A 27,031-nucleotide genomic window follows, 5' to 3' on the forward strand; every position below is an offset into this window, starting at 1 on the left:
ATCCTGGCAGCCAGAGACAAGGGTTTTCAGCTCAGGTTTGGGGCGACCGTAGAAGGGCCGTCCCAGAGTGGCTGGGGACAGGGAAGGTGGGAAGGGAGCCCAGCGCCCTGCGCACCCCGTTCTCGCCGGTAGGGGGCGCGCGGGCGATCTACCACCTGGCCGCGCACCTGCAGCCTGGGTGCTCGGCGGGAATGGCGGGTTCCGGGCTACTGCCGCTGGCGCTGGCCGTGCTGCTCCTAGTGAGACCCAGAGACTCTTCTGTCGTCCTTGTAGTCACAGGTAAGCTGGTGGAGGAAAATGGCGTGACTCCGGGAGACAGCGGGGCTGGGGGCACAGGGCTCGGACCCTCCCAGACACCAGCAGGGTTGGTACCCACCCCTGAGGGGCATCTGAGCTGGGACACAGGCCAGTGACCTCCCTGACACTTCAGTGAGGACGCCCCCCCCATCCCAGGTAGTGGGAAGGGCAAGGGATCGGGCTTCAACTAGAAGTCAGTGGCCCCACAGCTACCCCCGAGACGGCTGAGTTTATTGTAGGTGATGGTTTCATTTCCAAAAGTGCCACATTTATCTTTGGAAGCCGAGCTGGCTCCAACCTGTGGACGACCTTATTAGGGTCGATTAACAGGGATTGGCACCCGCCAGACTTCCATTTTGGAGACTGAGGGAAAGTCCGATGCCAGGCACACTGCCCAGAACAGCCCTACTCTGTGTGTTACTTTCAAGTAAACCGTGAGACCTGCTCAGTGCTAGGTACTTAATAGGCTCGGTGTTTGCCGCCCCTCTAAACTCTCTGGTTTCTTCAGTTCACCCAGGACCTTAGTTTCCTTCAGAGTTCCAGTTTGGATTGGGGTCGGCTATGGGGCTTGAGCCAACTTCACTCTCCCAGAGATTTCCCAACGGCGACTCACACTCCTAGATGCTTTTCGGCCAGGGAGACTGAGGAGTGGGAGGACTCAGCTCAGCGCTGCTCCCTGCACTCAGGGCAGCACAGAGACCTTATTTCCTCATATCTACTGTGTGGGGTGAGGCTAGGAGGAAACAGTGATCATCCATCGTGGGAAGAAAGGGCATGGGAGGGGCAAAGCCACCATGAGTGACCTTGTACCCTGTATACCCGGTTGGAGCCACCTGGATCTGGGAAGGAAGTCATAGAGTAGAGGGTGGATCAGGAACTCTTTCCACGGTCTCTGAACTCCTCCAGACACAGTGTGTGGGTTAAAGAGCTGATTGGCAGGGGCTGGGGTGTGTCTCAATGGTAGAGTTTGTGGCCAGCATTTGGGGCAGAATTCAAATCCTAGTATAGATCAGAGTTCCTCAGTTCTCAAAGCTCTAGAAACCTGGATGGGGTGGTACCTTCTCCTGAGGAATCGAGCTGAGACTCAGTTTCCCTCTTCTGTAAAGCGGGAGTCACAGTCAGTGCCTGCCTCCTAACAGGTGGCACTCCAGCCCAGATCTGAGCATCAGGCAGAGCAAACCAAAAAAAAAAAAAGGCTTTCACAAGCTGAGCAGGACTGAGATCAAACCATGAGCAGACCACCCTCCCACCCCCCCCCCCCCCCCCCGCTACCCTAAACACCTCTCCTTGTTTTTTGGTTTGGGTTGGTTTTTTTTTTTTTTTTTTTTTTTTTTTTGAGGCAGGGTTTCTCTGTAGCTTTGGAGCCTGTCCTGGAACTTGCTCTGTAGACCAGGCTGGCCTTGAACTCACAGAGATCTGCCTGTCTCTGCCTCCCCAGTGCTGAGGTTAAAGGTGTGCGCCACCACTGCCCCGCCTACCTCCATTCCCCCTCCCCCCCAGGTGTTGCCTTTTCAGTTTTCTGGGAAACAGAAAGAGCAGAATCACTTGCCACAAGTCCAGAGTCCACGACTGTCTCCTTCACCTCAAGTCCAGAGTTCACATCTGTCTCCTCCACCTCAAGTCCAGAGTCCACATCTGTCTCCTCCACCTCAAGTCCAGAGACCACATCTGTCTCCTCCATCTCCCTGAGTCTGAAAGTGACATCCAATCCAGACTCCAGCTCCAGCTCCACAGGAGCAAACTCAGGCTCAGCCTCCCCAGAACCAGAAACAGCCTCTCTCCCCAGCTCTGGCTCCCCAGGTTCTGAGCCGACCACCATATCCCAATTCACAAGCTTGCTTCCACAGGGTTCACCTACTGTGTCCAGCCCCAGCCAGGGTGAGTGGAAGGCGGGGAGGGGGGGGCGCCCCACATGGGGGACAGGACTGGAACCTGGCTGCAGTTCTGGCACCAGTCATCAGGGGGCGACACAGACCTGGGAGTGTGTGGGTCCACTTCAACCCTTCTGTTCATAGTATTCAGTGTTCTCCCTCCATGTATGCCTGCAGGCCAGAAGAGGGCACCAGATCTCATTACAGATGGTTGTGAGCCACCATGTGATTTCTGGGAATGGAACTCAGGACTCTGGACCTCTGAGCCATCTCTTCAGCCCGTTTGTGCCCTTATTAACTCACTAGTGTGTGCTGGCTCCTGAGGTCACAGCTATTTGCAAGAAAGATAGGTTGCACTATCTAGTTGTAGCTGCCTGCGGTGGCCCAGTCCTGTATTCCTAATACCAGGAGAAGGCGGCAGAAGGATTACCTCAAGTTTGAGATCAACCTGGGCCACATGGTGGGTCCCATCTTAAAAAAAAGAAAAACAAGCCAGATGGAGATGGTGTGTGCCTTTAATCCCAACACTTGGGAGACAGAGACAGGAGGATCTCAGTGAGTTTGAGGCCAGCCTGATCTATAAGAGCTAGTTCTAGGACAGCCAGGACTGTTACACAGAGAAATCCTGTCTCAAAAAAGAGAAAGAAAGAAAGAAAAGAAAGAAAGAAAGGAAAAACAAATGAAAAAGAACACCCCACATGAAATTATATATTTATTTATAAAGTAATAGCACAGGCCCTGGAGTGTACCTCAGGAGTGGAGCCCCCACCAGGAATCCCCCAGCGAGGGACTGGGGGTGTGGCTTTGGCCAGGGCTGACCCTTTCCTCTCTCCAGATGCAGACAGCCTGTGGATCCCCACAGCACATAGGAACCCGGGTGTGGTGATCGCTGTCTGTCTGCTTGTGTCTGTCTTGCTGGTGGGCTCTGTGCTCACTGCTGTGAGACACTGTAACCGAGAAGCAGCAGCTTTTCAGAATCTGGACACAGTATCCATGGTGAGACAGGCGCCCTCGGGGTTGGGTGGCTTCTCATTAGACATTCACCTCAGTAAAGCCTTGTGCTGCTCAATGCTAACCCATGCCTGTTCCTCTTCTAGGGCAGTGTGAGCCAGAGGCTGCCATTTGCTGACCACCTACAGTCCTGACTCTCAGAGGCCTGGAGATGGGGTGGGGATAACACCTGGGAAAAGCAGTGGCTGGGAAAGTCCCCACTGCACTGACCTGGGGAGGAGCCTGCGGCAGGAGAATGGCTTGGGTCCAGGAATTTCAGGACAGTTTGGCCCACACATCTAGTCCTCAACTCAAAGATCAAGTCAATCCAGGGGTGATGGGTATACCCAGCACTTGGGAGGTAGAGACAGCAGGGTCAGATGTTCAAGTCTAGCTACATAGGGGGTTTGAGGCCAGCCTGGGCTACATGAGTCTCTGTCTTAATAAAAGAAAAAATTGGGGAGCTGGAGAGATGGCTCAGTGGTTAGGAGCACTGACTGCTTGTGCAGAGGAGCAGGGTTCCCAGCACCCACATGGCAGCTCACAACTACCGATGACTCTAGTTCCGGGGATCTGACACCCTTTCAGCCTCTGCGGTCACCAGACTCGCCGGTGATAGATACACAGGCATACATGCAGGCAGAACACATTTAAAAAATAAATATAAACTAAATAAAGTCCTTAGTGTTCATACATGCTTCCTGGGCCATGCATCCACACGACCAATAGTAATTAGCTCCTATGCACCGTAGGCCATAGTCCCACAGGTGACCCTGTGTCTGCGCTCCTGGGGGTGATGGCTGGAGGGTGGGGGAGCACTTAGATGGGACCGCAGGGCAGAAGGCATCCTTGTGTGGCCACTCTCTAAGGACATAGATGACCTAAACCTAATGGGAAGCAGACTGGGGAAAGCCACAAACCCACATCACTTTAAGATGCTCACACAGCTCTAGCAAAGGCCCTGTGGTAGGAGACACACGGACTTGTTTAACATTGAAGAGCACAAGGCTTGTGTAGCTGTGAAGGGAGGAGGGGCTCCTGATGGTTGGAAGAAGATGAAGTTAACAGCAAGCCTCAAGCCTCTTGGGGCAGGAGGTGCCAACAGACCGCAGCAGGGGCTCCAGCTCGTGGTGGGGACCTCCAGGCAGCCAGCTTTTCCAACACACCACTGGTGTCTTTGGCAGAAGATTTAGGGCCTGCCCTTGTGCTGTGGGTGAGGTCCTTAATCAGCATAAGGAAGAAAAGTCCCCGACCCTCACCAGATAGGCTGCTCACTGACGACTGCTGGAGTAGCTGGAGGGAGACCTAATGGCCAGTCTGCGGGAGGCTAGGGTGAAATATTAACTTGGTTCAGAGCCACAGATCAAAGTGACCTTGGGTTCCCCTTTGCCCCGGCCACAGTCCCTCTTCCAGCCCCAGCTCTCTGGGTTCCCCACTTCCAACTGCAGCTCTAGCTTGTGGATAAAGTTTGTCCTGAGAAGTCGCTAGCTGTCCAGAGCAGCACAGCAGAGCGGAACAGTTCTCCCAGAGCCTTGAGGGCCTTGATTGGCACCTCTGAAATGCCGACTCTGGGCTATTTCCATCCTCCATCAACCTTCTGCCTGGCCACTCACCACGCCTCCCTCCAACTCTGTCTCTGCTTCCCGGGGTCACACACTTGGTCACACGTGGGTGCTCACACAACTTCCGGCCCTTGTGGTCACCCTGCCCTACCCCCTCCTCCAATCCTGAGTGTGCCACCTGGCTCAGCTTGGGTCTACTGGGACAGGTCTGTCCTCTGCTCCTGAGGCAGTCACAGAACACACGTGCCACAGTTCCTCACAAGGGCAGCTTGCGGTGAGTACCAGATCCGTGTCAGTGTGACAGAGTCTTCTATCTGGGGAAGCTGACCTGGCACCAGGGTTTCTAGCCCCTAGGGCTGTCCGGGAAGGGTGCCGAGGGGAAGGCTGGATGTCTGCACAATCTCTCCAGGCAGTGTTGCCTGGCTGCCCATGCCGGTGTGGCTTTAGGGTCTTACTGACCCCTCCCCCGTCTAGAGAAACCTACATCATGAGGCAGAGTGGCATGCACCGTCCTTCCTGCTGGCCGAGGTGAGAGCCTTGGTTGGTCTGGGCTCATGGGGGAACCGGGATCTGAGGTTCCTGCTCTGGAAGGCTCAGAGTTGCTCCATGAGCTCATGGAGCCGGGGACTACCCGGGATTCTGGGGAGCCACTGAACCAAACCCACAGCCCGAATGCAAGATAGTTTTCATTTGTTTTTGTTTTTTTATTTCATGTGTATAGGGGTCCTGCCGCAGTGCCTCCTGAGGACAGGAGAGGGCGTTAGATCCTCTGAAGTGGGAGTTTACAGATGGTGTGAGCCTACATGTGGTGCTGGGAACAGAACACCGTCCTGTAGAAGAGAGGCCAGTGCTCTTAACCACTGAGCCATCTTTCCAGAACCACCTTCATTGTTTTAGATTTACTGTTCATTTGTGTGTGTGTGTGTATTTCCCCAGTGAGACAGGGTCTCTTGTTGCCCAGGCTAGCCTCAGACTTTCAATGTAACCAAAGATGACCTTGACCTCCTGGTCTCTGTGCCTCTACCTCCTGCACTGAGGCACTGAGATCATAGGCTGTAGTTAACTTCTCAGGGAGAGCTGGAGGGAAGACAGGAAGATTTTCTGTGGAACTCAGAAGGGCAGGCAGCCCCAAGAGTCTGAAAGGCTGGCCAGATGCTGGCCAGATAGCCTTTGACGTTAGCTAAATTATCTATTTATTTTTGAGACAGGCTCTTCCAGCGTACTTGCTGTGTAGACCAGGCTAACCTCAAATTCACCAACATCTGCTTGCTTCTTCCCCTCTGGGGTGGCATCTCATGCCACCATGCTCAGCCTCTTTAAAACATCACAATTATTGCCGGGCAATGGTGGCGCACGCCTTTAATCCCAGCACTTGGGAGGCAGAGGCAGGCGGATCTCTGTGAGTTTGAGGCCAGCCTGGTCTAGAAGAGCTAGTTCCAGGACAGGCTCCAAAGCCACAGAGAAACCCTGTCTCGAAAAACCAAAAAAATAAAATAAAAAAAAAATCACAATTATTTAGGGTGTGGTGGTGGTGGGGTGCCATGGTGTGTGCTGTGGAGGTCAGGGGGCAATCTGTGGGAGCCGGTTCTCTCCTCTCTGTGTGTGGGCCCCAGGGATTGAACTCAGGTCGTCGCCTTGGTGGCAAGCGCCTTAGTTGCACTGACCCACATTTTTCAAATTGAAACAATCTTAAAATTAAAATAAAAAAATGAGTTAGGGTCTCATTATGTATACCAGGCTAGCCTCAAACTCATAGAGATTCACCTGCCTCTGGAAATGTTGGGATTGCTGGGCAATGGTGGCACACACTTTTTTCCCAGCACTCAGAAGGCAAACAGAGACAGGCAGATCTCTGAGTTTGAGGCCAGCCTGGTCTACAGAGCTAGTTGTAGGACAGCCAGGGCTATGCAGAGAAACCCTGTTTCAAAAAACAACAAGCAACAGCCCCCTCTCAAAAGTGTGTGCGTATGGCTTAAACATTTTTTTTTTTTAAATTTGGACATGATCTCACTATGCAGTCCAGGCTGTCTGGGAACTCATGGTAATGCTCCTGCCTCAGTGTCCCTAGGACTGGGATGACAAGTGTGCACTGCTTGCTTGAGACTCTGCCCAAGAAAGAAAGAAAAAGAAAACAAGAGAAAGGAAGGAGAAAGGGAGGGAGGGAGGGAGAGACGGAAGAAAGGGAAAATAGTATGAATACCTGGGCATGCCTTAAGGAGGGGACTGTGTGTGACCTGGAGAGAACTGGAAGAACTAGGGAGGGGGTTCCTGGAGGAGAGGGCAGTAAGTGAGGCGGAGGTGAGGCTGGGGAAGAGTGAGCCGCGGGGGCGGGGCTGGGAGAGAGTGAGCCGCGGGGGCGGGTGTGTGTGTGGGGGGATGGGGGATGGAATGAGCCGCGGGGGCGGGACTGGGGGAGGTGAGGCTGAGGGGGGGGAGGACAGTGAGCCGCGGGGGCGGGGCGGGGGGGGGCAGGAGCAGGCCCTGGGAAGGAGATGAGGACACAGGGCTTTGGGAGCCATGGGGAGGGTGTGGATTTTCTACTGGGGCTGAAAATCCTGGGAAGGTTAGGAATAAGGAAGCAACAGGCTCAGGGTGAATCTCCAGCACACAGGGACTCAGATGACAAGTTCAACCCAGGCTGTTCCCTCCCCAGGCTGTTCCCACCTGAGCCTGTTCCCACTCCAGGCTGTTGTTCTCACCTAAGCCTGTTCCAACCTTAGCCTGTTCCCTCCCCAGGCTGTTCTCACCTGAGCCTGTTCCAACCCCAGGCTGCTTCCCACCCCAGGCTGCTCCCTACCCGTGGCTGCTCCCCAGCCCAGGCTGCTCCCCGCCCCAGGCTGCTTCCTACCTAGACCCAGCAGCCTCTGCCTCTGGCCTCACCCCTCCAGTAGCTGGGTTAGACCTGGTCAGCACTTCTTAGAAACTCCCTGACTGTTTTCCCCTTGCGGCTGAGGACCGGACCTCTGGCCAGGCCCCTCCAACAGCAGGGCTCACACGTTTCCTGAAGCTCTGCCAGCCCAGGTCTGCTCGGTGCTGCCTGACTCAGGTCTCTCCTAAGATTGGCGAAGGAGTTCTCACTCGTCCAAAAGCCCTGATCACACTTGAATCCACGCTTCCTCTCACCATCTCCATCTCTAAACCAGGAGCTCGGGTGAGCACGCTCCCAGCTCTGACTCCATTCCCAGCAACCCGGAGAGTGCGTGACCAAAGCAGCCACACCCGCCAAGGAGCACCCTAGGGGGCGTTGCGTGTCTAGTGTATACAAGGCTCTGGACGGCACAAAAAATCCCCAAATAGTACTTCCAGAATAAAATACAGAACCTGAGCCCCGTCCCAAGTGTTAGGTTGGGAGCCTAGGCCCCGGTCCCTGGCATCTATCTCAGCCACCTGGTCTGGACTTCAAATCCCAGCAGGCCACCCCCAGGGAGGGGTCAGGACCACTCCCCAGGGTATTTAGGTGATCCCCCAAAAGAAAAACACGTGGTCCCCCTTTCTTCCTCCCGGGGGTCGCTTCCCGTTTCCCCCTCGGGGCCACCCGAGAGCGCAGATCTCCCATTAAACCTGGATATTTCTTAATTCTGCTTGTTTTGATTTGGCTTGGTTGGGAATTTTTGCGTCGTCAGAGAGCTCGTTTAGGAAATATTCCTAACACCAAGGCCCTTCCCTGAGCCCCAGCCTGGACTTATCTCTGAGACCCTCCCCGTACTTTCCCTGGGCCCCGTCCCAAGCTCCCCCCACTCCCCTGGGCTCCGCCCCCGACTTTTCTCTGAGCCCCGCCCAGCTCCGTCCCTGAGACCCACCCCGACTTTTCCCGGGCCTCGCCCCCAGGCCTTCTGCTGAAAATGGGGAAGGCTCTCTATAATGGTGAGATCGGGGCGTAAAGTAGAGAGAGGCTCAGTTCGGCCGGTGTGACCCGGACGGTCCAAAGCGGGGAGGAGCCTTGTCCTGCGCCCAGACCACAGCTCAGCTGACCACCAGGCTCAGCCGCTGTCTGTTCTCGCCCTTCCCCACCCGTGGGCCTGCTCTGGCCGAGGCTGCGTGTCAGGCCTCAGTTTCCCCACTTTACTCAGGAAAGAGCAGCAGAGGACTGAGTCGCCGCCTGGTCCCCACCGACCGCACCCTTCCCGGAAGGCCCGCTGCGGTCAGCACTGGACAGCTCCCTGCCATCCTGAGTCCCAGAAATGGAGTGTGCCCAGCTCGTGGCTCCCATAACCCTGCGTTCAAATCTCAGCATCCAGTGACCATGAGTGAGGGACAGGTTGTGGTCCTAGCGCCACAAAAGCTTCTTGTTTTGCTTTGTTTTGTTTTGAAGTGTAGGATTGAGGAGATGCCTGCCTGCAGTTCAGTTCCAGGGGGCCACAGGCTGAAAGGATAGAACCAGCTCTTGATATTTGTCCTCTGACCTCTATCTGTGGACTGTGTAAGGGGTAAGCTCCCCACAAATAAACTGATAAAAATTAAATGCAATAAAACCACCACCACCACCACCACCACCACCACCACCACCACCACCACACACACACACACACACACACACACTGAGCTCAGGGAATCTGGGTGCTGGTTCTGGGGAGAGTTCTGTGAAGCTCAGGGTCCCCTGGAAATAAACCGGCACAGGGTCTTGCTCATGACATCTCATTGCCTCCCCAGCGAGTCCAGGAGCCCGTGGATTCTGGAACAGCCCCCGCCAGCGCCCTAGATGGAGGTATGATCCGGAGACCTTTCTCAGGGACCCTGCTGCTGCCCCCTCTGTCCAGCCCCCTCACGTCCTCAGGGGAGGCAGAGTCTGATGCCCATGTGGTTTTCACCATCGGAACTCGAGGGATCGAGAGAAGCCAGGGCCCAACTCAGAGCAGGTGAGGAGCCAGTTGTGCCCAAGGAGGCAGAGTGTGCTGCCTAAGCCCTCATGGTTAGCTTGGGACAGGAGGTGAATGCCCACATTGTTCCGGGGACACTCTGGGCTGGGAAAGAGGCGGCCATACTCAGGTTGGCCACGGCTGTCTAGACAGTGCCAGAGAAAGACTTACCTAGCCGGTGGAGCAGAAGCTGCCAAATCAGTTTTTCTGGAAGGGCCCAGGGACGTAGGCAGGGGATGGACACCCCAAGACCTGGGGAGGGGGTGCTACAACAATTGGCACCAGTTTGACCATATTAGTATTTTTAAAAATCTCCAAACCAGGTGGGCATTGTTGCTCAGGTCTTGAGAGACTGAGCAGGAAAATGGTGAGTCCTGTCCAGTTTGGCCTACAGTCTTAAAAAATAAATAAATAAAAGAATCTCTGGGCCGGCAAAGATGGCTCAGTGGGTAAAGGTGCTGACCTACAAGCCTGACAATCTGAGTTTGATCCCTAAGACTCACACAGTGGAAGGGAGAGAGCCAACTCTCACAACTTGCCCTCTGACTTATTCATGTGAGCTACAGCATGCATGTGTGCCTACTGCCCCAGAAGTGACATCAATAGACAAATGCCACTTTTTATTTAAAAATTTAGAGCCCTTCTTAATTAGGGTTTTATTGTTGTGAGGAACACCATGACCAAAAGTAACCTGGGGGGAAAGGGTATATTTGGCTTACACTTCCACATCACTGTTCCTCATCAAAGGAAGTCAGGACAGGAACTCAAATGGAAGGAGCTGATGCAGAGGCCATGGAGGGAGATGCTTGCTGGCTTGTTCCTCCTGGCTCACTCGGCTGGTTCCTCCCCACCAGCCACCTGTTAGGAAAATGCCCCGCAGGCTTGCCTACAGTCAGCTCTTATGGGGGCTCTTTCTCAGCTGAGGGTTCCTCCTCTCTGTTGACTTCAGATCATGTCAAGATGACATAGGACTAGCCAGGACAAAGTGCTGTAGGCCTGGGGCTAGATTTTGGATGATAAAGGGCTATAACTTAAACCAGGTGTGATGACATTTGGGAGGGGAGTGGAGGCAGGAGAATCAAGAGTACAAGGTCAGCCTCACTTCAGGGGCTGCTGGGTAGAACTGGCATTCAGGCTGGGGTGGAAACAGACCCAGGATTGGGCTCAACAGAGTCTGGGTGGGGGCACCCGTGTATGGCCTATCATGGTGGCCCCCAGTGAAGGTGGGAGTGTCACGGTGGCTTTGAGAGCTCTGTGGTCACATGTAATATCTGTTTTCATCTTTGCAGTGAGGCCAAGGGGCATGGGAATCATGCTTAACCCCCCACTTCCCAAGAGCAACTTAGCACTGTTACCTGGGATGGGATGGGAGACTGAGGGACCAAGTGACGGTCAAAACCTTCAGGAGTCGCCGTGCGGTGGTGGCGCACACCTTTAGTCCCGGCACTTGGGAGGCAGAGGCAGGCGGATCTCTGTGAGTTCGAGGCCAGCCTGGTCTACAAGAGCTACAAGAGCCAGGACAGGCTCCAAAGCTACAGAGAAACCCTGTCTCGAAAAACTAAAAAAAAAAAAACAAAAAACAAAAAAACCTCCAGGAGGTGCATGGCTTTAATCCCATCACCACGAAGCAGAGGCAAGAGGATCTCTGTGAGTCTGAGGCCAGCCTGGTCTATATAGTGAGTTCTAGACCAGCCTGAGCTAGAAAGTGAGATACTGTCTCAGTCACTGTTCTGTTGCTGTGTAGAGACACCATGACTGAGGTGACTCAGAAAAGAAAACATTTATTATCTGGTTTATAGTCTAGGGTAGTCTACAGCCATCACAGTAAGGAGCACCATCATGGTGGGGAGCACAGTGGCAGCTGGCAGGCAGGCCTAGTGCTGGGGCAGTAGCTGAGAGCATACATCTGATCCTCAAGCAGGAGGCTAACAGATAAAGGCTGTGCCTGGCCTGGGCTTTTTGTTTGTTTCTTTTGTGAGACAGTTGTCTCACTACGTTGCCCTGGCTTTCCTGAAACTCTCTGCAGAACAGTCTGGTCTTGAACTCACAAAAATCCATCTGCCTCTGCCTCCCAAGTCCTGGGACTAAGGCATGCACCACCATGCCAGGTTGGCCTGGGCTTTTGAAATCTCAAAGCTTATTTCAGTGATTTAGCTCCTCCAAGGCCACACCTCCTAATCCTTCCCAAGCAACTTCACCTAATCCTTCTAATCCTCCTAATCCTTCCCAAGAAACTCCACCAGCTGGGGACCAAGCACTCAAGCATGGGATCCCCATGAAGACCAACCATTCTCATTCCAACCACGCACCAAAACTCAACCAAAGGAGAGAGAAAGAAGGAGGGAGGAGGGGGGAAGAGAGAGGGAGAGAGAGAAAGAAAGAGAGAGAGAGAGAGTATTCCCTCAAGCCTACAGAACACCTGGCACACAATTCCTCAAAGGAATTTTATTTGAGAGAGACAGAGAGACAGAGAGAGAGGGAGAGAGAGAGCACAGCACGGCAGAGATTGTCTTTCTTTCACCATGTGGGTCTCAGGGACCAAGGTCAGGTTCTCAGTCTTTGTGGTAAGTGCCTGCATAGACTGCACCTCCTGGCTGGCTCCCTGTGTCTTGGGTCTGGGGAAGGAGCAGAGCTGGAGATGGTTTCCATGTCACATCCTCTCATAACAGCTCCCGAGGCCTGTTCCTGCCAGTTCCTTCCCAGCACAGTGCCCTCGGGAGACTCCCTCAGGCCTGAGGCATGGCACTGCCCTGGCCATCTCCTGCTCCACACTCAGCCCAATGTGCTGCCTACACACTTACACTTCTGTTATTAGGGTGGGAACTGTCCTCGCTGCTCTCCGCCACTCTCCGGGCAATTCCCCCTGAGACTAGGAGGGGTGGTGAGTGGGAATGGGAGGCTAACACCAGGCAGGAATCCTGGTTGCAAGGTGGAGCCCTGGGGTGTCTTGGGACCAATGAGATCTCGTGTCCTGTCGAGGATCTGGGTACCGTGGGGCTATAAAGACCCGGGTGTCTGCCATGTCCTGCTGGCTGCCCTGAGAGCGCAGGCAAGGTGGGTCTTCATCTAACTCTTTAACTCCAGGGTGGGGACACGCTTAGAGTTCTTAGCACTGGCTTCCCCTCTGGCCTCTGCCTTTAGTGCCTGGGATCTCTGGCCTGTGATCTTGTGTGCACACGTCTGGGCGGTGTGTGTGTGTGTGTGTAGGGGGGTGGAGGTACCTCCAATTTTGCCGTCTTCCTGGGACCCCTCTTCCGATGGCTGGGGCTGGACCTGCAAGCCTGCCTCTCTGAGTATGCTGACGAGCCTGCGGTGTGTCTCCAGGGAACGGACCCTGAGTGGAGGCTTCTTGCTCAAGAGGCCAGGAGCTTCCGTGACCAGTGGGGGTAGCTTCAGATCTGAGTCCTGTGATCTTTCCTGCCTGGCTTCAGCACCGCGGAGAGGGAGGCTTCTTGGGGTGGGATCCCGGCTCTGGACACAGCCCCTCCCGGGGCCACCCACGGTCTCTCTTTCCTTTCCTTGGTTTTGGGGGGCCACGCATGGAGACCCTGGGTGTCAGCCGCGCAGGAGTCCCACGGCCCCCGAAGCATTTGTGGAGGCAGCCACGGCGCCCCATCCGCATCCGGCGGCGCTTCCACTCGGACCCGGAGCCCACCGAGTGGTCTATGCTCCTGAAGTCCTGGCGCTCGTGGCCCAACTCCTTCCACCGCCGGTAGGTGGGAGGGCGGAGCCTAACTGAGATGGCGGGACAAGGGGCAGGACCTGTTAAAGAGCTGACATCTATTGTCGGGGAGGGGCCTGGAGCTAGTTGGCGAAACTAACACGTGTCACGTGTCACGGTTTGCTTGGGGGCGGGAATCAAGCAGCCTAGCTGCTATTAGAAAGTAGGCGGAGCCTGGAGGGGATGGGTGGCGCCTGCCTGGGTGGGCGTAGTCGGTGTTGGGAAGGGCAGGGTGTCAGAGTGGGGGAGGGACGCGTTGGGTGAGGGAAGGTCCTGGTCTTTAGGAAGGCAGGGTCGGTCGAGGGGAAAGGACACTGGAAGAGATGGGGCGGGGTGTAAGTGGGCGTGGTCTGCAGAGGACTGCGGGTTGAGGGTGTTGTTGAGTCCCGAGGGTGTGGAGAGGTGTGCCTTGGTTGGGTGTAGAAGAATCCTGATCTCTCCAGAGGTACGGCAGGGGCGGGACCTGAGGTTTGTGGGCTGGGCCAGTGAACCGGGTCTGAGCTGAGCAGCGCCTACTAGCGGTGGAGTGTCCGGGCTCCTCGGCAGGCGGGGCAGGGGCGCGGCCTGGAGGTGATGAAGCCGAGTCTGGAGGACTGTGGGTCCAGTGTCTTCTGAAGGAGGGGATGGGCAGGGCTGAGCACCTGCTGCTGGGCTGGCATGGTGCAGAAGGGTCCGGGCTACTCCTGCGGACTACATGGGAAGCCTTTGGTATTAGAAGTGCACTTTGGAGGAAAAGCTGTGTCTAAGCGAAGTGGCCTTGGTTGAGTGACTCAGGGTGCCCCGTGCCATGGGCCCCCGGTGTTCTGTGGCACCTGCAGGTGACAGTCTGAACAGTGGCCCACCGCAGGCGATGGTCCGCTGCCAGGCTCCAGTCGTCTGTGTCTTTATTGGTCCCCACTCAAGTGTATCACCGCAGTTATGTATGGGCTGAGTTTCGTTTTGGGCGGCATTGGTGTGTCAGCAGCTAGGTGGGGCTGTCCTAGCCAGTCCTCTGCCAGGCTTCAGCGGAGGGGGCTGCTTTAGAATGTTCACAAGTGTTCAGGAGGCCTTGCAAACTCCTCTCGGCGTCCAGGTGGCCCTTAGGCTGCTAAGGAAAGACAGAACCCAAACCATGGTGCTGGGAAGCAGTTCACCATGGCTTGCTGCTTGTCCCCATCCTTGCGGGCCAGAACACAGTCCTTACACTTAAGAAGGATTAGGGAGCTATATGGTAGGGGGAGTCTCATACCTTTAATCCCAGCACTCCAGATGTAGAGAAGCAGGCAGATCACTGAGTGGACGCCAGCCTGGTCTACAGAGTTCCAGGGCAGCCTGGACTACATAGGAAGACCTTGTTTTAGAAAAGCAGGAGAGTGGAGGTGGACCTGGAGAGATGGTTCAGCAGTGTCCCCCGTGGCAATCTGATATTAAACCCCATCTAATTTTTAAAGTATTAAGAATAAACTATAGTCAGGCGTAGTGGCACACAACTTTAATCCCAGCATTTGAGAGGCAGAAGCAGGCGGATCTCCCTGAGTCTGAGGCCAGCCTGGGCTATAGAGTGAGTTCCAGGACAGCTGGGGCTACGCAGAGAAACCCTGTTTTGAAAAACAAAGCAAGAATAAATTACGAAATGAAAGGAGGAGGACCCGAGGCTGTGGCTGCGTTGGCAGCTTGCTCACCTGCCACACTGGCAGCCCTGGGTTCCCACACCTGCCCTCCGCGCACTCCTAGCTGGAGGACCACCATCTACAGCTGCATAGCCAGTGTGAGGCCAGCCTGGGCTATGGGAAACCCTGTCTAAGAAGGGAAAGGAACAGAGTGAAGCTCATGGACTCCTACTTCTAGAACAAGACATATGGGATAAGAGACTCCACTGGGGCACGGCAGTGTCCCCGGAGGACAGTGTGTGTCTGTGTATGGGTGTTTCCAACTGTGGCTGTGTCCCCAGGGCCAGGCAGTCACCGAGTCCTTGGTGAGTCTGGGGAGAGGCCTTTGGACAGAATGAGCTCCCAAGATAAAGCTCAGCCAAGGGAACCTAGGCCACATCACTTCCCCTCTGGGCACCGTTGTGCTCCTGGGCCACCCAGCATCACAGCCTGCAACCTGCCTGGAGCACCCTGGGTCCTTCAGCGCAGAAGACTGGGTCTGTGCCCCCAGTTGACCCTGCAGAGCCTGCCCCACCCTCTCCAGTGACTCATGATTTTCCATTTTCAAGAAAGAACAAACACATTTCCTTTGGGCCTCCTCTGATGTGGGGAGGGGAGACCCCACGTATCTCCCCTGCTTCACCCCACGGAAGTCAAGCTCAGGGCTGGAGACGGATGTTCTGACTCCTAGGCTGAGCCTCCTCACACCAGCCGTGGATGGAGCAGGTGTAGGTAGGTCAGGACACCTTGTTCAGAAAGTATTTACGAAGCACCTTCTGTTTACCAGGTGTGACTTGAGAACCTATAAAGATGGCCACTCAGGTGGCTTTGTGGGAGTCCCGGGGTGGGAGTCGGTCAGGAAGATGGAGGACGTGAGGTGGTGTGGAGCAGGGGAAGGGGTGCCCTGCCCCGAGAGCTGGGGAGGAGCTTTCCTAATACCTACCATCGAGGGTATGGCTGAAAGCAAGGCAGACCTGGGGCAGCAGATGGAGGAGAGGCTGGAGCCCAGGCGGCAGAGAGGACCCGGCAGAGTCTGGCTGCAGAGATGATTCCAGCTGAGGTGGACGGAGGCCATAGGAGGCCCTGGCGGACAGGTGGCTCCGCCCTGTCTCTGGGCCTCCTGGTAACAGAAAAGAGCTCTCCTGGGGGAAAGAGGATTCAAATAGAAAGCAATGAAGGCCATGGGGTGACCAGAGACTTCTGGGTGCTCCCTGAGGTCACACAGCAATGTAGGTACAGGCCAGGATGAGGGTTGTGGCCTAGCTGGACTGAAGCCCTAGAAGCTCATGGGTGCCAGACTTTGAATGTCCAGTCCAGTTTTTGTGGCTTCTACTCTGTGGACATTTCTCTGTATTAAAAGATGCTAATAACACATGACTGTTGGAGCCATTAATGAAACACAAATTTGACTGAATGAAGCAGTCATAGTACAGCCATTAATAAAATAACGCTAGGCTGGAAGAGGCTCAGACACGAGCATCCACTGACCTAGGCTACTGTGAACTCATGCTGCCAAGTGACCCATCCTCTCCACCCCTGCCAGCATTTTGGCACTACAAAAATCACATTATTGTCTTCACTTTCTATTTTCCATGATTTTGAGGGTGGAACTGAATCCCTCTGGGACCACAGTGATCTTTCCTCAGGCCTGGAGTGATGTCAGGACTTCCTGGACCCTGCCTGGTGACCTCTGCTCCCTAGAGAATGGCCATAATTAGCTGTGGTCCGGCAGCCACTTTCTCATCACCGACTCTGAAGTCTGTTCCCAGCAGGTGTCAGGTTGGGGATTGGCGGGTTGGGAGGACCTCCTGGCTTGGCGTCTGAGCCCCCCAGGTGGCTGTGTGACTCGTCTGTACAGTGGACATATCTCAGCTCCAGCCGTGGTCACTTAGGTCCCCACTGAAGTCTTGCTCCAAATCCATGGACCTTAGATCCCCCGAGGGTGACTGGAAGCCTGGGTGTCACCTTTCTGGGGACATGCAGGGCAAGGCCTGGGCTGCAGGGCATGTCTCCCACCTCAACCTGCCCGTTGGGCATTCCTGGTCTTTCCTTTGCCTGTGACGTGAGTGAGCCTCAGTTTCCCCTTTTGTCAATTGCGACTAGACCCTGTGACTTCTGGAGACTGCACAGATCCTGTTTCCCGGACCATGGGACCCACCTTCTGCTGGTGGGGTGGGGACATCTGGAGCAGCCCTGGCAGAAGGCCCTGCCGGCGGATGTTTGTCAGGGAGACACAGCCTAGCTATTGAAATGGTCCAGACGCGGGGCCTGGGGATTGTCAGAGCCGATGGGGTCATGCAAGGACCTGGGGGCTGGAGCTTCACTGCAGCGCTGCCGCTCGCCGTCCGGGGAAGCTCGGTGCCTTGCACAGTGCCTCAGTTTCCCCCACCTGGCAAAGGATTTGTCATTCCTGTTTCGATCTCTGGGGCGTCCTAACCCACGAATTGATCTGGATCACTGTGGGCTGTGGCGACCCTACCTCAGGGATTTCTCTCCCTATGAGGGGACATCCTCCCATCTCTCTGGATCACTGTGGGCTGTGACGACCCTACCTCAGGGATTTCTCTCCTATGAGGGACATCCTCCCATCTCCCACATGACTTTTTTGAGACAGGGTCTCTCTTTAAAGTCGGGGTGCACTTGAATTCCGCGGGTGTCACAGCGATGGAATGCCAGGTGTTACTCTGAGAGACTTTCAGACCGACACCGGCACCAACCCTTAACCAGGGCTTGCTCACATACATATATCTTTCCAGCACTCGGGAGGCTGAGGCACGAGGATTGGTATGAGTTTGCAATCTGCCTGGGCTGCAGAGTGAGTTCAAAGTCAGCTTGGGCTACCTGAGGCCCTGTCTAAAAAAATAAAATAAATAAACAAATAATCCATTAAATAAAACAAATAAATATATAATTAAAATAGACTTAGAGAGTAGAGTCGCGGGTATGCTGTGCCTCAGTTTCCCCCAGAGGCCACGGAGGGAGACGCATAGCGATGGGCGGGGCCTGGCCCTCTGCTCTGTCCTCGGCTCCACCCCGGAGCATCTAAAAAGGCCCTGATTCCCGGGTCCTGCCTCAGCCCCACCAAGCAGGGCCCCGCGGCGCCTGGCTCCCCCCGGGGGTCCCCACGCGGCTCCCCCGCGCTCTTCAGGAAGTTGCTGATGAACCAGAGTATCCGCCTGCAGCGCCGCTTCACAGTGGCCCATCCGCTTTGGTGAGGCGAGCGTCCGAGCGTCCGGGACAAGGAGTTGGGGGGACAAGCAGAAGCAGCGGCAGCCACCACGTTGGGCTCAGGCGTCGATTCGCCCGCGTCCCTCCTCTCTGCCCTGCCTCTGCCTCTCTCTCAGTTGGTGCCTGTCTGTCTGTCTGTCTCTGTCCGCTCCATTTACCGCTTCGACGCACGCTGAGGGGACCAACCCACTTGTGTCCCGACCCGGCCGACCTAGGGCGCAAGGGGAATGGGGGGCGCCGAACCGAAGTCCCAGCCCTCGGCGACCACACGGGACGCTGATAGATCTCGTGGGGGTCGGGGCTGGAGGTCGGATGGGGGCTTCTGAGGCAGGGATGAAGTTCCCAGGTTCCTTTCCGGGTTCGAATCCCGGCCTGTGCTAAGGAGTTGTGATCTCGTGGGCTGCGCATTTATTTACTCAGAGTCAAGGAGACTCGGGGTGCGTTGTCACCAGGCCTGTGCATTAATTTCGCGGGGACTGCTTGCCGGCTGAGTGCTGCACCAGAGACGGGTGGTCCCGCACCCAGGTCACACAGCCATTTAGTGACAGCTGGGAGGTGTGTGATCTGGGGGAGGAGCGGTCCTGTTCCGGACCACGAGCAACCAACCGTCTCTAGGATGTGAAGGGAGTGGCCTGTCTGGTACCCAAAAGTGAGCCTGAGGACCGATGGCAGGTCCTCAGCAGGTTGGACCTGAACGCGGGTCGGTGCCTCAGTTTACCCATCTGGCCTACCCGCCGGTGCCGTTCCCACAGTCAGAACACAGACCGGCGAGGTGCTGTTCGCGTCATGGAACTGTCGCCTGACCCCGCCAACCTCGGCTAAGTTTAGAGCAGAAACAAAATCAGCTTCTCAGCCCCAAGGAATCGCAAGCCAGTCCTTAACCCTCGGCGTCCAAAGGGTGGATTCGAACCCAGCACCCTGCAGTTGCCCCTGCCTCTATTTTTTCAGTCGTCCCAGGGTGGGACTGGGAAAGGGTTTTCCATCCTCAGGCATTGGGATGGCGAGCTTGGGGAGCTCATGGGGACCCCGGGGCGCCCTGGGCCTGGAGACACTGAAGACTGACGGAGCCCCGCCCATCGTGGCGTCACGAAACCTGACTGTGCGGTGCCCTGAACCCCCCCACCCCCGAGGGAATCTGGCGGAAAGGACGGCAGCTAAGCGAGGCCGGACTGGACCGAGGATGCACGAATCCACCCGAACTCGTCCAAACCTCGTCGGATGAATGGAGCCGAGGTCATCTGGCCAACTGGCCAGGATCCTGACGGAATGACCTTTGGGTCACCGCGGACGATCCCGTGACCACATCCCAAGGTCGCCACCTCCCTGATGCTCCCCGTTTCTGCCACACACACCTCTTTTTAAACGTTTATGTATTTTATGAGTGTTTCGGCTGAATGTGTGTGAGTACCACGTGCGTGGGAAGCCAGAAGAGGGCGTCGGGTCTCCTGAGGATGGAGTCACAGTTGTGAGCCATCATGTGGGAAGCGAACCCCAGTCCTGTGCAGAGCAGCCCGAGTTCTTAACGGCTGAGCCGGCTCTCCCGCACCCCACACCCCTTCTGACATCTAACCCCACGAAGAGGAGCACAGACCGACCCCGACCTCGGGGGCCGGGGCTTGCAGAAGCTGGAGGCCTCGGCAGGGGGCGGGGCCGGCGGGTGGGCAGGGCCCGGTGGGCGGGGCCGTTCGCCCTGGGCTCGCTTAGACTCGCCTCAGTTGTCCCATCGTTGCTGGTGGGCGGGTGCGGGGCTCCAGGGAGGGTGCCACAGTGGACCGACGCCTCTGCTCCCTGACGTTACCTCTCTGTTCCTGCCTTCAGCTTCGACCTGGAAAATGGGCTCGCGAGCTGCAGAGGCCCCTTGGACCTCCAGCCCCCTGGCCAGCAAGGCCAGCGGCGCGAGTCCTTCCTGTACCGCTCCGACAGTGACCATGAGCCTTCATCGAAGGCTGTGTCCCGGAACTCCTCGGTGGCCAGTGATCTGTGAGGCCCCTTCCTCCTTTTAGAAAATTCTTGGCAAGTTCTTCCCAGGAACCTCCAAGTGAGGTTTTGGAGGTTTGAAATAGGAGTTTCCCAGAGTGTTTACTGTTAACATCCAGCATATAGCGAATACCAATGGTTTGTTGGGGGCAGCGTGGTACATTAATCCGTGAACAGTAAGGTCAATCAGCTGCAGCTCACAAATACTTTTATTTTTTTTTTAATTTTCGAGACGGACAAATACTTTTATTTGAGCTCCCTAGTAGCTGTGACGAGAAGGGAAACAGTTACTTCTGTCCTGACTCTTAGACCCCTACTGTCATTAGGACTCAGTTTCCCCATTTTAGATGTGGATAATATGCTGGGGATTGGTTGGAGAGGTTATAGTTTTCTCTGGGAGAGCCAGAACCTGAAGGCCCGAGTCAGGAATCTTTAGAGGGGGGCTCTCTGAAGCCAGCGGATGTCCTCACTGGTGGCCTTCCTGCAGACATGGAGAAGACATGATTGTCACGCCCTTCGCACAGGTGGGTGTCCCCATTGCCCTCTAGCCACGAACACGCAGGGGGACCTGGGTGGCCTCTTACAGCTGAGCACCTTGCTTACCACAGGTTCTGACCAGTCTCAGAACGGTCCGCAACAACGTGGCCACCCTTGCCCATAACCCAGGCAGCGCCACCAGGTACTGAGAGTGTGGCGGAGGGACAGGACCTGAAGGTGTGGGGTGCTTTGGGTGCTTGAGGTGCGGGGGTGGGGAGAATGGGGGTTTGGATGGGTCTGGAGAGCCTGGAGAGATGGGCCCTCTCTGACGTCCCTGTCTGCGCAGGCAGCCACTCTTGGGGACCCCTCCGTGTAGCAGCCAGCTGGCCGCCCCCACAGGTATGCACCCTCACTTCCACCCCGAGGGCAGCTGTTGGAGTCTCTCGGCTCATCATAAGCCGGCTTCCCCCTAAACCCACCTTTATGCGGAGTCCGAGTCTGTTCCCTGCCATTCTCCCGCCCACGTTACAGGCTAGAGAGGACTGTGGGCTTGTCTGGGTCTCACAGCACTCGCGGGAGCTGTGGAACTGTGGCCCCGGGGCTCCAAGGGTTGGGGTGCGGAGGTGGAGTGGCACAGTCTCTCCACCGGGGGTCCCTCCCTGACCAGCCTGGCCTCCAGAGGACGCTGGGCTGCAGCTGGCGCAGGAGACGCTGGAGGAGATGGACTGGTGCCTGGAGCAGTTGGAGACACTGCAGACGCGGCGTTCGGTGGGAGAGATGGCGTCCAACAAGGTGAGGACCCAGCAGCCCTGCTCATCCCCCTCCCTGCTCATCCTCCTCCCTGATCGCCTCCTCCCTGCCACCCTTCCTGCTCCACAGTTCAAGCGCATGCTCAACCGCGAGTTGACCCATCTGTCGGAAACCAGCCGCTCAGGGAACCAGGTGTCGGAGTACATCTCCCAGACCTTCCTGGGTGAGCCGCCTGGGCAACCTCCTAAGGGAGGACAAGCAGACACCATTATAACCCTTCTATAGAGGAGACGGAGATCTCACCCAACACAGTTAGTTGGTCAGGGCCGAAGGAAAGTGATGAACAGGGACACTTTCGGGAGGACAGGACATGGCAGGTAGCGTTCTGAAGCATGAGTAGGAGTTTGGGGAACGTGTGACTCAAGTCACAAAGGAAGCCTACTGATGAGCTGCTGACCGAGGGAACAGGTGGGCCTGGGATCCGGTTAGAACCAGAACTTGAGCATGGCAGGCTCAGCAGCGGTGAGAGTGAGCCACCCGCCCCCTGCAGACCAGCCGGCGGAGGTGGAGCTTCCCAGGCTGCCCACCGAGGACACGCGGCCCATGTCCCGGATCAGTGCCCTGCGCGGGCCCCGCCCCTCCAGCCTCCCCACAACTGCCGTCCCCCGCTTCGGGGTCCAGACCGATCAGGAGGCGCAGCTGGCTAAGGTCGGTCTCCCCAGAGTTGCGGGCATCAGTTTACCTCCCTGGACACTGGGCAGCCAGCGACAGTGGAGCCGCTGACGCTGCCTGGTCACTCGTAGGAACTTGAAGACACCAACAAGTGGGGACTTGATGTGTTCAAAGTGGCTGAGCTGAGCGGGAACCGGCCGCTCACAGCCGTCATGTTCAGCGTCTTCCAGGTGCCTCCCCGGGACGTTCGGTCCTCAGTTCTTCCCTGAAGCACGAGTGGGGCCGTTTAAACGGGGCGTTGAAGGACGAATAGGAATTTACTGGGCTTAATGGCTATTTTAGTCAAGGCACAGCGCTGTCTGGCCCTGAAAAGACCTAGATCGGAACAACGGGTTCCCGATCCGTGTTGGGGGACAAAGATTTATGGGACATAGGAGGATGGGGTGAGCTGAGCTGGAGCACAAAGCCAAGGCCCTGAGCGGAGTCTGTGTTACACCAGGAAAGGGACCTCCTCAAGACGTTCCAGATTCCGGCGGACACGCTGCTGACGTTCCTGCTCACGCTGGAGGCTCACTACCACGCTGACGTGGCATACCACAACAGTGTGCATGCTGCGGACGTGGCCCAGTCTGTGCACGTGTTGCTGGGCACCCCTGCCCTGGAGGTATCATGCCCGGCTGAGGACAGTGGGTGAGCACAGGGGAGAGTGCCACCCTCAGCCCTGACGCCCCGGACCTGCCCAGGCTGTGTTCACAGATCTGGAAGTCTTGGCGGCTATCTTTGCATGCGCTATCCACGACGTGGACCACCCGGGCGTCTCCAATCAGTTTCTCATCAACACCAGTGAGTGAGGTGACCATAGACAGCTGCTCAAGACAGCCCGGGCCACCCTAGCGCGCAGACTCAGAGGCGTGTCCGGGGCTTGGATGGCTTTCTGTATGAAGGGGCATTAGAGTTTGGGCTTCACCGCGTCCTTAGGAGTTGACTAGTGGCGTCCCCACCCCAGCTGTCTTTGGGTGGAGTGGGGTCCCGAGGCCTTGGCTGTTCCCATAGACTCGGAGCTGGCGCTGATGTACAATGACATGTCGGTGTTGGAGAACCATCACCTGGCGGTGGGCTTCAAGCTCTTGCAGGCAGAAAACTGCGACATCTTCCGGAACCTCAGCGCCAAGCAGAGACTGAGTCTGCGCAGGATGGTCATAGACATGGTGATGTCACGGCTCGGGGCGTGGCCTCTTTCGCACAGCGTGCTGATAGGCACGGGTTCACGCTGGCCTACTTGGTTTTATCCTACTTGGTGGGTAGTCGGGCTCGGGCTTTCTTATCTCCTCTATAAATTCAACAGGCTTTATTAGGCGCCTGTTGTGTACGTCTCCCGAGGATTTTCCTTTGTTATTGTTTATATTTTTGGAATTCATGATCCCCCTGCCTCCACTTCTGTGCCCACAGAAAGGTGGCTTCAGCTGACAGCTGTGCCAGGGTGTCTCTTGGGTCTGACGGTCCCGGGGCCAGTGTCCCTGGCCTGGGTGACCCCCCCCCGCGTGTGTCTGTGGGCACACCCCTGGTGGCCCCAGAGTTTTAGAGCCCAGATTGGATCCTGCCTCAGCTCTCAACCCAGCCACAGCTTTGCTCCGTGCTCCGCTGCGCACAGCGCACTTCTCAGCCTCCTGCACGGGGGACACTGAGGAACGGAGGTCTCAGAAGTGCAGCATCCACTACTTCATGTGCCCCAGGTGCTGGCCACAGACATGTCTAAACACATGAGCCTCCTGGCCGAGCTCAAGACCATGGTGGAGATGAAGAAAGTGACCAGCCTCGGGGTCCTGCTCCTGGACAACTACTCCGATCGTATCCAGGTGTGGGAGCGGGCCAGAGCCTCAGTTTCCCCTTTAGTTTCTGAGACAGTCTCACTCTGTAACCCAGGCAGCCTGGGAACTCGCCATCCTCACCATCTTCTTGCATCGGCCTCCTGAGTGCTGGGATTAAATGCACACACGCACACATGTGCACACACATGCACAAATGCACACGCACACACACATGCACACGCACACATACATGCACAGACATATATGCACACACATGTGTGCACACACGCACGCACGCACACACATCCATTTTCTAATTGGTGCATTTATGAAGCACTAACTGTTTACATTGCTGGAACTACCTGGTGTGATGCCTGTGTCTTAGCCACTCCTCCCAGGCCTCAGTTTTCCCACCTGGAAGATGGATGCCCTGGGCACTGATTTTAGGGATATAGTGAGGTGGGGGTGTGGCCAGGCCCTCTTGAGCCCCCACCCTACCCTCTGCAGGTTCTACAGAGCCTGGTGCACTGCGCCGACCTCAGCAACCCCACCAAACCGCTGCCGCTCTACCGCCAGTGGACTGATCGCATCATGGCCGAGTTTTTCCAGCAGGGTGACCGTGAACGCGAGTTGGGCCTGGACATCAGCCCCATGTGTGACAAGCACACTGCCTCTGTGGAGAAGTCCCAGGTGTGTGTGCTGGGGTTTCGCCCAGCTGGGGTGTGGGAGACGGGGAGACCTGGTTGACTGTGACCCCATGACTGTCCTTGCCTGATGGGGTCTGTGCTCCACCACTGGGTGGACAGGGATTCTCTGTGTAGCCCTGACTGTCCCAGAACTCACTCTGTAGACAGGATGGCCTTGAACACAGATCTGCCTGCCTCTGCCTCCCGAGTGCTTGGATAAGGCATATGCCACCATCACCTGGCTAGGGCAGATTCTAGATTTGGTGTTTTGAAGACAGCCTGGCATAGAACTCACTGGCTTGAGATCAGCCTGCCCCAGTTTCCTGAGTGTTGGACCAGAATAAGTTCTCTCAAGAGGGTTTTGAAGGAACACTAGGAGTTGGGCAATGAGTGGTCCAGGCAGAGGACACCATGCAGGTGACTGTGAGACTGGGCTGATACTGGGGTTCACTGAGACTCACCTGCCCCTTCTGCGGTCACCCTAAGGTGGGATTCATTGACTACATCGCCCATCCGCTGTGGGAAACATGGGCTGACCTGGTGCACCCTGATGCTCAGGAGCTGTTGGATACTTTGGAAGACAACAGAGAGTGGTATCAGAGTCGGATACCATGCAGCCCCACTCACACCGTGGGCCAAGAGCGCTGTGGTCCTGACAGGTTCCAGTTTGAGCTAACGCTGGAGGAGGCTGAGGAGGAGGAGGAGGAAGGACTGGCTCAGCACTGAGCATCCAGTCCTCAGAGTCACCCAGCACTTAGCCTCTGTCCTCCAAGACCAGCCCGGAGCACAGGGTAGACCCGACAAGATTTTGGGCTAGCCTAGCATGGACCATGAAGTCACAGTCACGCCCTTTGGGCGCCTATTGATACTGGTGACTTCTGAAGTGATTTCTGCCGTGTCAGCTTCTCTTTTCACCTGTCAAAGTGCACAGCCGAAATTTACACATAGACAAATCTTGGGTTCCATTTGGAAGCCTGTGGCTGGGGTCCACTCTGACCTCAGGCTTGGCTGGAATGGGATTGGCATCTGGGTGGCGCCTCCTCTTGCCTCTCTGTCCCGCTTCTGTCGGCTTTGGTTGGCTTCGGTCTGCTAGGGCTGGGGCTCTCTGTGGTTTCCGTTTGTTTGTTTAGCTTCTTTTTGACGCTGAAGATGGAAACCTGGGGTCCCACGTGCTCTGTGAGCAGAGTGGCCCTAGCCCCAACATCACTATTTGCGTCCTTTGATGTCAATAGGTGTCCGGCCTCCAACCGTCCAATCACAGACCTTTACTGATTCTCCCCAGGGAGAATCCCTTTGTAAATAGAGACAGGGAGCAGCCCCCACTGAAGTCTAGTGTCTTCTGACGCCAGAGACTGCAAGACTCTTCGTGGATACTGAGAGGCAGGTGGCCCTCTGAGAAGAACCCGCAGGCCTCCGACTCCCTATGGTTTGTTCACACAGCCATTGATACAGCTGGTAGGGGTCCCCCCTGTAGTAACCTGGGGATCAAACCAGTGTGGAGGGTCTCAGCATACTCAACTGTGGGTCCCCAGAGTCAGGAGGAGGAGGGGGAGGGTACTATGCGAGTACAAGAGAGCTGGGGCGTGGCTCTGGGGTGGAGCCCCTGCCTAGAATCCTCCAGTGAGGGGCTGGGGGCTTGGCTCTGGCTTAGTACAGCTTTAGCGTGTGGGAAGACCTTAGTTTCAGTTCCAGCACTGTAAACATAGAATAGACCTTGTCAGGGAAACTGAGTCACAAGCCACCCCTCATGCCTTCTCACAGCTTCCGTACACAGAATGGGCGCTGAACGCGGGCGTCTTCTGGGTACTGTATGACTACCGTGTAACTGCTTCCCTGTTTACCGTTATTTTCTGGCTTTTAAGGGCGCCTGCTGCCTGTTCTGACGTCCAGCTCTATGAGCAGAGGACAACGAAGTGACTTTTTTGCTTCTGCCTCCCAAGTGCTTGGCTGGGGTGACAGGCATGCGTCACAGGGCCTTCCCCCTTCCCTGTTCCCTCTGGGAAGGTGCCAGGGTGGCAGGGCAGACCAGGGAGCCGGGGGCAGCCCAGGGTGGCAGGCGACTTCCTCTGTAGACATCATGCCTCCAGCTCTTTGTCCCCCGGGGGTACAGAAAGCCCTCTGGGGTCACACATGGAAGGCTTCCTCCTCCAGATGTTTTAGGGGCTACCCTTAGAGATTTCCTGTTAAACAAAGTAGTATGTGTTCTCTGAGGGGGAATTTGGAAATCACACAAAAGTATAAATAAAATAAATTATTGGGCCAGCAAGAAGGTTCAGCAAGCCAAGACATTTGCTCCCAAGCCCCACGATGTGAGCTCAGTCCCCAGGACTCTGTGGTGAAAGAGAGAACCAGCTTCCGCAGGGTGTCCTCTGACCCCCCAGCTTCCGCAGGGTGTCCTCTGACCCCCCAGATTCCGCAGGGTGTCCTCTGACCCCCCAGCTTCCGCAGGGTTCCTCTGACCCCCCAGATTCCACAGGGTGTCCTCTGACCCCCCAGATTCCGCAGGGT

At 56.1% G+C, this 27,031-nt stretch overlaps 2 protein-coding genes across 2 annotated transcripts; both read left to right on the forward strand.

Moving 5' to 3' along the window:
- Positions 1–129: 129 nt before the first annotated feature.
- Positions 130–3,846, forward strand: LOC121462863 (chitinase 3-like). Its single transcript, XM_041674826.1, has 4 exons — positions 130–279; positions 1,798–2,175; positions 3,004–3,164; positions 3,266–3,846. Exons 1-4 carry the CDS (start codon positions 192–194, stop codon positions 3,311–3,313), a joined length of 675 nt encoding a protein of 224 aa, XP_041530760.1. The 5' UTR covers positions 130–191; the 3' UTR covers positions 3,314–3,846.
- A 3,250-nt stretch (positions 3,847–7,096) lies between these two features.
- On the forward strand, positions 7,097–27,031 carry Pde4c (phosphodiesterase 4C). The gene is made up of 17 exons (XM_041674183.1): positions 7,097–7,136; positions 7,489–7,625; positions 9,371–9,576; positions 19,972–20,133; positions 20,618–20,654; positions 20,739–20,809; positions 20,954–21,006; positions 21,287–21,399; positions 21,487–21,580; positions 21,908–22,065; positions 22,161–22,259; positions 22,529–22,693; positions 22,773–22,872; positions 23,083–23,237; positions 23,763–23,885; positions 24,345–24,527; positions 25,010–27,031. The coding sequence occupies exons 1-17, from the start codon at positions 7,097–7,099 to the stop codon at positions 25,247–25,249; spliced, it is 2,136 nt and encodes a 711-aa protein (XP_041530117.1). The 3' UTR covers positions 25,250–27,031.

Source organism: Microtus oregoni, unplaced genomic scaffold (assembly GCF_018167655.1).
Source record: "Microtus oregoni isolate MIOR12 unplaced genomic scaffold, Mior012 000025F_ref0000491, whole genome shotgun sequence".
NCBI classification, from domain to species: Eukaryota; Metazoa; Chordata; class Mammalia; order Rodentia; family Cricetidae; genus Microtus; species Microtus oregoni.

Bases quoted from the DNA above. Each gene is read 5' to 3' on its own strand.
- LOC121462863 (XM_041674826.1), top strand. From the start codon at position 192: ATGGCGGGTTCCGGGCTACTGCCGCTGGCGCTGGCCGTGCTGCTCCTA. The intron at 280-1,797 runs GTAAGCTGGTGG...CCTCCCCCCCAG, and splicing joins TGTCGTCCTTGTAGTCACAG to GTGTTGCCTTTTCAGTTTTC. The intron at 3,165-3,265 runs GTGAGACAGGCG...TTCCTCTTCTAG, and splicing joins ATCTGGACACAGTATCCATG to GGCAGTGTGAGCCAGAGGCT.
- Pde4c (XM_041674183.1), top strand. From the start codon at position 7,097: ATGGGGGATGGAATGAGCCGCGGGGGCGGGACTGGGGGAG. The intron at 7,137-7,488 runs GTGAGGCTGAGG...TTCCAACCCCAG, and splicing joins CGGGGGCGGGACTGGGGGAG to GCTGCTTCCCACCCCAGGCT. The intron at 23,886-24,344 runs GTGTGGGAGCGG...TACCCTCTGCAG, and splicing joins ACTACTCCGATCGTATCCAG to GTTCTACAGAGCCTGGTGCA.